This window comes from Salarias fasciatus, chromosome 16 (assembly GCF_902148845.1).
Source record: "Salarias fasciatus chromosome 16, fSalaFa1.1, whole genome shotgun sequence".
Lineage (NCBI taxonomy): Eukaryota > Metazoa > Chordata > Actinopteri > Blenniiformes > Blenniidae > Salarias > Salarias fasciatus.
This window is the reverse complement of record NC_043760.1, coordinates 22,484,761-22,494,107: the sequence shown is the minus strand read 5'-3', so window position 1 is coordinate 22,494,107 and position 9,347 is coordinate 22,484,761. Positions and strand designations below refer to the sequence as shown.

At 43.2% G+C, this 9,347-nt stretch overlaps 1 protein-coding gene across 1 annotated transcript; it reads left to right on the top strand.

The window, feature by feature from the left end:
* Positions 1-2,939: 2,939 nt before the first annotated feature.
* On the top strand, positions 2,940-8,910 carry LOC115402692 (growth factor receptor-bound protein 14-like). The gene is given in 15 exon segments (XM_030111218.1): positions 2,940-2,996; positions 3,447-3,492; positions 3,495-3,602; positions 4,139-4,260; positions 4,351-4,425; positions 4,503-4,587; positions 4,590-4,639; positions 5,417-5,527; positions 5,684-5,779; positions 6,088-6,150; positions 7,210-7,326; positions 7,437-7,506; positions 7,613-7,700; positions 7,969-8,062; positions 8,240-8,910. Coding segments are annotated over 15 exon segments (1,329 nt in total). The 3' UTR covers positions 8,387-8,910.
* The last annotated feature ends 437 nt before the right edge of the window (positions 8,911-9,347 follow it).

The window sequence follows — 9,347 nt, the reverse complement described above, 5'->3', positions numbered from 1 at the left end:
TCCATGCCAGAAGAGTCACCTTGCCTGCCATCACGCCTCTCTGTCTGCAGAAGCGGGTAGGAATCTCACACAGGCTTCCTCTTCACTGTCTCCACCACAGCTGTTTCCCTTTTCTCTTTAATAATGAAACGTTGTCTCGTTTCTGCTCAGCTTCCTGTTTGTATGTTTGGGGTCCGGAACCTTTAAAATACTAAATATTGTTGTTAGTACTTTTTTAACTTTAACTTTATGTAATGCACAGAAACCCTCAAACTGAAAACTTCAGACTTTCAAAGATTCTTGTCTCTTTTCTGTAGTGCTGTTTTTTCCAAATTAGTTAAACATCCCTGATTATTCCCTTTAAAGAAAAACACTCATCCTACATAAATACATATCAATAATCTGACTTATAATCTAATTTATGTGATTAGATTATGTCTTTTCATGCTTCCTTCCTTACTGTATTTGCAATATTGTATCATCAAAGCTTAAAGTTTATTAAAAAGAATTCCTGAATGAAGCAGAAATTCGTTTGATTCATCTTATACGGTCCCCCACACAGTAGCCTCAGTGTGAGTTTTTACTATGTAGCCGCTGAAGTTAAATCATTCTTATCACTGCTGTCTGATAACGCTTGTCTCTGGTTGCAATCCATCTCCTCATTGTTGCACACTCAATGCGCTCCTCTGCAGCCTGCAACCCAAACGACCCAAATATGTTTGAAAATGTTCAGGACCAGTTATGAAGCCAGAAGGCATCACCGCACGCTTTCCCTCCGGTTGCCTCGGCAGTTCTCGGCCTTATTGGAAAATCGGGAGTGTTATGAATCAAAACGGTTATTTTGCAGTGTTTTTTTTTTTTTTTTTTTTTTTTGCAGAGAGAATCTCCGCGGTTTCCTCAGATAGAGCAGGCTGGAGGCCAACGCTCCACCGCCGCTCGGTGACACAGCTGCAGCTGTGGGAGTGCACTTCAAGGTTCATCCAGAAGAAGCTAATTGGCAAAATGGCCCTCACTGTCCTGTCCTTGAGATAAGAAGGTCTAATAGAGAAGTTTATATTCAATGCGACTATATTTAGGACTGCATGCTCACTATCTGGGTTTACTCTTGTCCAGACGCTTTTTTTTTTGTTTTTTTTTAGTTTTTTTTTAATTATTACTATTATTTATTGGAGGCCTCTGCAGCACAGCACATTACGTTCTGATGCTGTGAACCCGACACCACCCAGCAATCAACTGTCTGTTAGGGAGTGTTCTTTGTGTGGCTTATATTTGGATCTTCCTGATAATCTGCTGTATTATTATGGCTGAGTTCACTGTAGTGTGTGTGTGTGTGTGTGTGTCTGTGTGTTTCTATATATATATTTGTGTGAGGTTTTTCTCTAGGTTCTTGTGTTTCATGCCACACTCCAGAAATGTGCGGCTTGAGGTTTCTTGGTGTTTGGGTCACTCGCCTGTGGATGTGACTGTGTGAGATTGGCTGTCGCTGTGTGTTTGGCCTGTGATGGACTGGCGAGCTGCCCGGGGTCGTCCCCTGCCGTCCCCCATGGACAGCCTGGACCGGCTCCAGCGCTCCACGACGCTAAATCGCTTGGAGTGATCAGAAGATGGACGGACAGATGGGAACAATTTATTTTTTTATTTAATTCAATTCGATTTTTATTAGAATTAGCATTAGTATTAATTTTTTTTTTACCTTTGGTAACAGAGTGGGATTTAGATTTACAGGGTCTGAGCAGGTCATGAATGAATGAATGAATGAATTACTGCAATTTCTTTGAGTTTTGCACGCTGCAACATGAACGCTGGTTATCAGAGTGAGGAGGATCAGAGACAAAAGTACAGCGTGTGTACATTTGATTGAGGCAGATGAATGAACCCTGTGTGGGCCGATAAAGGCCCTTTGTGGCTCCGGCTGCAGGCTGCTCCACCTGGCCGTTCATTAGAAACTCCTCACCAATGATTAACAGCCACGTCTCAACGTGTGCAGTCAGCTGGCATGAAAAATAATTCTAAAATACACCAGTGATTAGTTTTGTAGGGGTCAGTATGCTTGATGCATTCAATAAAATATTAGATATCGCAGGATACTGTTTTGAGTGCATGATTTCATAACTGGAACAATCATAAATATGAAAAAAATGTATGATTCAAATGTTGATATTAGTTATCTTTACTTCTGCTAACACAATGGGAAACCTCAGTCCTGTAAAATATGGACGTTAAAACACATGGATGTTATTTCTATGTTTTCATTGCATTTGTCCTGACACGTACATCAGGAAATGTTTCATTTATTCCTCGTGGAAACAAGTCAGGAAAGCTACATGTCAGAATTTGAATTAGGAGGATTTATTTGTTGGTTTAGTTGTGACTGTGCTCTGGAGGTAGAGCCCTGTGGTGCAGTGATTTGTTCTCTTGCTGCACAGCTTCAATCTGTTGCCATTGAATTTAGTTTTCCTTTAAAGATTTTTCTACGTGTAGTCACAGAAATGACCACAGAAGAGTCGGCTTTGGAATTCAGACATGTAAAAAGCTACAGTTTATGTTATTGAAGAGGTTTTTTTTTTAATTTCATGGTTCTGATAACTTTCGGCTTGCAGTGAAAAATTATTATTTGGAAAAACTTTACTTCTATACATCAGAACAGTCATTCTTTTGTTTCCTTTCCCCAATATCACAATGTGAAGTATCCGTGCCGTCCTGATGCCTCCTGACAGACCCTGCCCTGCTCCGGGTGAAATGTGATCCCCAAATTATTTGATTTGGCCAATTCCCAGGAAGCCACATCCTGCTGAGGCACTCTCTAGCTGCAGCGCAGTAAATACAGCTATTATTTTTTCGTAATTTATGATTGTTTATTCAAAATAAGAACAAATTTAGTCTCTGCTTTTGAATCCTTAAATGAAAACATCGTCAACCTGCATCGTTTGGATTGCAGCAGCGTCTGCATGAAGCCCTGGATGGTAATCAGTTTAAAGCAGGACCCTGCGTCTGTCGGACATCTGCCAGAGGGGAAGGTTCGCCTTGCGGAGTGATAATGCTCTACGCTAAGTGGTGAAGTCACCGTCGGAGGCGCTCATTCGCTGACGACTCCTCCAGGGCTCAAACCTCAGAAACTCCTGAAGTGCTCCGACCTCCTTCCACACACACGCGCACACACACACACGGCCATAATCAGTCTGTATAGTGTGGGGAGGAAAGCAGGTGATTTGGCATCAGTGATCAGATATGTTGGGTTAGGACAGCAGGATTCTCTCATTACCTCATCCTGGTTCATGGCGGCACAGAGGAAGATACAAACTCACTGTCTCTCCCTTACTGTGTTCTCTGAGGTGTTTTATATATCATGTTGCCATTATAGAAACAGAGATCACATTGTCTCAGGCAAAAATCCTCCTGTGCTTGTTTTCTCTTAAAGCTGTGTTTGCATGAATCAAGTATAAACTATTTCACTGTTTCTCTTTTAGGTGATTAAAGTTTATAATGAAGATAACACCAGCAAAGCTGTGGAGGTCCCCCCGACGTCACTGCTCGGGACATTTGCCAGCTGTTCGTTCTGAAGAACCACTGCATTGACGACCACAGCTGGACTCTCTTCGAACACCTCTCCCATGTGGGAATCGGTAAGATTTAGACACTTTATGAAGTGTGACAGTGTCGTCGTCAACATCATAACCCTACATTTGCCTCTTACTCCTGGCTCTTTATACACACATCACAGTCCAAGTTTACATCTTATTATAAAGGGAACTGGTTTCTCCTAAAATCACTGTATTCCCTGAAAACTGAATTTTACAAAATGTTTTTGACACTGATAATTCATAAAAATAGTCAACGCATCTTTTTCACCAGCTGTGTGCTTCGGATGGGCAGTGTAGCCTGAGGTGCATCTTTGTTCCAGTTTTCATCAGCTTTTTTATTTCTGCTCTGCATCAATGAAGTTCTTGTATTTCTCTGACTTTTGTTCGGCTTTGGCAAAGATTTAATTCTTGCATTTTTTGCTACGCCGCTCATATAACTCTCTCTTGATATTAAACTGCTGCCGGGGAAGCTTTTTGCAGAGATGATTGGTTTTAGGGGCGTTTGACCCGATGTCCCGCTGATGTCTCTGCTTCCCGCTGACGGCCGACCCGCCGTGTCGCCCCTCTGCTCTCATTAGAACGAACCATCGAAGACCATGAGTCCGTCATGGAGGTGCTGTCAGGCTGGGCGATGGACACGGACAGCCGGCTGTATTTCAGGAAGAATTACGCCAAATATGAGTTCTTCAGGAAACCACTGGTGAGAATTTGGTGAAATCCTGAAATCCATAGATAGATTTTTTTTGTTGTTGTTGAAACTACATCACAGAGGTATCTGTTCTATTTGTAGGACTTTTTTCCAGATCACATGCTGTCCATATCCACTGAAACCAACGGCTCGGCGGATCACTCTGAACTCATTCAGGTATTTACCGTTCACCCTCTCTGCCTGTGCCCAAATCATTTATATCACCTTAAAAAGTATTTCTCTGTCCAACACAGACTTTTCTCAAATCCAGCACTTGTCCGGAGATTCACGGATACCTCCACGCCAAAGAGCAAAGCAGGAAGTCTTGGAAGAAGTTTTATTTATCTTAAGGCGGTCAGGACTTTATTTCTCCAATAAGGGGACTTCCAAGGTGAGAATGAAAAACACACTCATCTCTTCTTAAAGCATTTTTGGAATTTGAATTTAGCTCAAAAAGTATTATTTGTACGATAATTGTTGCATTGCTCGTTTTGTCTGAAGTGGTTTTCCTTATATGAGCCGTCAGAAACAGTCCTCCTACGGGAAGCTTCCGCCGGGCCTTCAGCCGCACCGGCATCGCCATATTTTAACTGCTTTCATTCCCGACAACAAAAGGCCTCCTGTTGTTTGAGTGCAGGTAGATTTGGTGCGACGCCCACTTTTAGTGTCGTACATTTACCACTCCTTTGATTTCCGTCACACACGTCGCCCGTCGGTCTTCACAGACGCCGGCGTTACTTCATATGAAGAAGTGGAAACAGCGCGTCACATGAAAGCAGAACAAAGGGAGTCTTTGAGTTCTTTTTTTTTTTTTTTTTTTCCCCCTCCCTTTGGAAATCTATCTTGGCTACAATGTCGCTATTGATACAGTCTGAGTGCAACTCCCATCGATATTTGTGAATTTATCCTTATCTCTTTCATCACATTTGCGGGCCGGCTCCACCCGCAGTGGCTGATAACGTGGTGCTTTTAGACGACTGCAGTGTTTGGATTCCAGTCTGCCTCCCTCCGCCTGTATTTAAGTGATCTATCACATATGTGATAGATTTTTTTGCACCAGTCGTAAGGATTCGGCTTCTGCTCTGTTGTTTGTTGTTTCATGCCTCACCCTGTAACTCCCTGTGTATATTGCACTTGTGTTCTAGCGTGACCTCTCTGTGCTCCGTAGGAACCGAGGCACCTCCAGTTCTTTGCAGACTTCAGTGACAGTGATGTCTACACCGTGTTGTCGGCCAAAAAGCTCCATGGAGCGCCGACGGAGTTTGCCTTCTGTGTCAAGGTGCCGTCCTTTCCTTGTAACTACTTTAAGAGCGATTGTTGCCATAAAGAAGAGAGAAAAAATAATGCTGGAACTGTACCTAAAAGGAGCAGAAGTAAAAGTAGCGATTCCCATAATGCTGAACTGCTTTGTTTTCTCGGTAACTTCTCGCCCCAGTCCACGAAGTGCAGCGCGGCGCGGGACTTGAAGCTTCTGTGCGCAGACGACGAGCAGACGAGGACCTGCTGGATCACGGCCATGCGCCTGTTAAAGGTTGGCCTGCTGATGAATAACTCTGGCTGATCTGAGTGAAGGGATGCTGAGTCAGTGCTGGAATCAGATTTAGCTTTGGGAGGAGGTCAGGGGAAACTATCGAGTGATGATGGGGATTAGCGCCGCAGCTCCTGATGGAAGCAGCATGTGTTCATTGTCTGGGTATCTGCTGGATGCACTTAAGAGCATGCGGACCCTCCGGCCGCTCCACAAATAACACACACTCGGCCGTATGTTCCCGCAGATCAGAACTTAAACATGTAAATATGTGAAACGAAACTTAAACCGCTGACCTTTTTATGTTTCAGTTTGGGATGCAGCTGTACCAGAACTTCATTCAGCCACACCAGAAGCAAAAGACTTCTCCAATGGTAAAAACTGAACTCGTGCTGTCCTCCTGTGTGGTGATTTCAGAGGTTTGAAACTTTTCTTTCAAGGTGCAACTTCAAAACTGAAGCAGTTTTTTCTACAGCTAAAAGCATAATTTTCAAACATTCACATAAATTAAGTTTTACTTTGAAAATAAGCTGTAAACTAACCCCTAATTGTATAATTTCTTTAAAATAATATTGTTGTGTTTTCATATAAAGACCCTGTGTTTTACTGTAGGATTCCTTTTCCCGAATAGCCTCAGACCACACTAAGGTTATTTTTGTGGAAGCAAATGCAATCTATTTATGGGTCGTGGACGCGTTTGTGAACTCCTCGCTTTCTAAAAATACTCCCCGATCAGCTGCTCGCAGATTTAACGGCTCATCACCTCTCTGCCGCTGTCGGCGGGTCATATGTGAGCAGCATCCTTGCCAAGAGGATTAGGAAGACGGGACGGGGGACATGAATCTGCTGAATGCAGGGTCAGGTTACTGAATCTTGTGTGGCCAACATGACGGATGAAACATGCTGTCATGAAGACGCTTCAGAAGCACGTCACGCCGAATCGTGAAATAAGCCAATGTAATGTTTTTTTTTAACATCTTTACGTTACTGGAAGTGAGATTGACTTTATTTTTTGTGCTTTTTTTTTTTAACAGTAAGCACACTAAGGGTTAAAGAAGTGAATGTGGGCATTTAAAAGCTGCTTGGTAATCCTGATGAGAAGCGTTTTCTTGAGTGTTGGTACAGTTATTTAGAGCCACTCACTATGACAGCTTAATGGACTAAAATGTGCCCATGTGTCACTCTTTTCAAAGCCACTTTAATCCCTTTTAAATGGACTCTTCTGTCCAGAATGGTCTAAAAGATGAGGATGAAGTCGCGTCGCACCGACACTAGATGGCAATACAATACTATGCAGCACAAGTCAGTCTGCCTCCTCTTCACGGTGCACAAAGGAGAGTGACCCAAACACAAGAGCAGTTTGGCAGAATCCGTTTAAAATCTTAAAAATACGGTGTCCAGAGTAACCATGCATTTTAACTGTTCCACCTCAGAGGAGCATCTCCGAGAACTCGCTGGTGGCCATGGACTTCTCTGGCCAGAAGAGTCGAGTGATTGAGAATCCATGCGAGGCGCTGTCCGTGGCTGTAGAGGAAGGCCTGTCGTGGAGGGTGAGTCGGACAAAGCACTTCATGAATGAACTTCATAAAAAAAAAAGAGAAAAGCATTCTGACATGACCATGTTTTAACATAATTTCTTCTAATTGTGTCTTCGCTGCAGAGGAAAAGCTGCCACCGTCTGAGCGGTCATGGGAGTCCCTCCTCTGCACAGAGCTCCGTGCCCAACATCGGTTGGTGAAATGTTCCTTTATTTGTTTGCTTTAAGGACACAACCGAAATGAAGAAGGGGAGGGGAAAAAAAAAAAAAAAAGTAAAGCTGTCATTTCTGTGCTTCAGCGATCCACCTGACGCAGCCGTGGTTCCACGGTAAACTGGCTCGGGAGGAGGCTCAGCGGCTCATCACTCAGCAGGGCCTGATTGACGGGTGAGAACAACCGCTTCCTGTCTTCTGCCTGGAGTCATTTGAAACATTTAACATTATCATTTTAGAAGGATAGTGTTTAAACTGCGTGATCATGTTTGCAATTTCATCCCATCATCAGTTTGTTGTCTTCCCATAAAAATCCGTCATGGGATATTATTTTCTCTTGCATAAAGAGCGAATCAAGGCCTTTCACAGTGTTAATCAATACAAATAAAGCCATGTGCATGTTGTGCCTCAGAGCTACAGCGGAGTTTCCTTGTTGTTGCAGAGTGTTTCTGCTGAGGGACAGCCAAAGCAACCCAAAGACATTTGTATTGTCACTGTGCCACACGCAGAAAATCAAACACTTCCAGATCTTACCAGTGAGTACAATTCACTATTTCACGATGCAGTAATAGATTTTTATTCGTTTAATGAACAAGGCATGCCATCAAAGACATCTTGTGTTTTTCATCCTGGTCCTGAGCTGTGTATTTTCACAGTGCTGCACTAAACCACCAATGTTTTATCACATGTATGAAATTTGTATGAAATTGCAGGTGGACGACGAAGGGGACTTGTTCTACAGCCTGGACGACGGCCTCACGCGATTCACCGACCTGATCCAGCTGGTGGAGTTCTACCAGCTGAACCGCGGGGTGCTCCCCTGCAAGCTCAAGCACCACTGCGCCCAGATCGCCCTGTGAGCGAGCCAGGGACCCACCAGAGGTCCCCCAGGACCACGAGCTCCTTTGTTCTCCTGGACAAACACTCCCTGTCCCCTCGTGCCTTGAAGAGGAAAGCTATCCAGACTGTTGCTTTCATGATGCGACACGCGGCCCTAGCCTTACCTTTCTTCTGAAGAAAAACTGAGGATTTTTTTTTTTTTTTTTTCCAAATAGACTTCGTGTTAATGGCCACTGGTGCTGAAGATCACATGCAGCGTAATGTTTTCACCCCCAGTGAAGTGTCTTTATGTAGCAGACATGAGCTGTTTTTTACCATTTGTCTGTTTATGTCTCTTTGTAATCTTTGCAATTCTTACACCAGGACACAAACGAGAGGAAGTCGTGGTACACACAGGAGTTTGAGTTTTCAGTGAAAACATGAACTGCTGTATCTATAGTGTGATTACATTTCCCTGCTTGCGATCGTGTCTCCCTGCCACTTCTGTGCAGCCGTATCATGCTTGAAACACCTTCTCACTGTTAAAAGGAAAAAAAAAAAAAAACAATCTTAGCTATCTTACTCTTTTATGTAAACGCATTTTTATCCAGGTATTTTTTTAATTTGTGGAAAAATGATTCTGTTTTCTAACGGGGAGATTTGAAAAGCATCTCAGGAAGTGTCACTGTGCGTGCCCAGCAACTGGACTGAAGACGAGGCTCACGGCCGCTCTGATCTCTGCACTGCGCATTTATTTTTTTCATTGTCTTTGATTTAATCAAATGTTTGTACTCATGGAATCAGTTGTGCCGCTTGCTAAAGAAAGACGTCAATTAAATATAATTTATCAGTTTCACTTGCAATTCACCCGGAAGGGAATCAAAGCTGTTGTCCAAAGATTAATGTTGCCCACAGTCCAATCTTCTTCTTCTTTCTTTGTAATTAGGTTATTTCATTTCCAAGGACTCTCATGCACCTCGATAGGTCAAAGTTTGAAGCTGT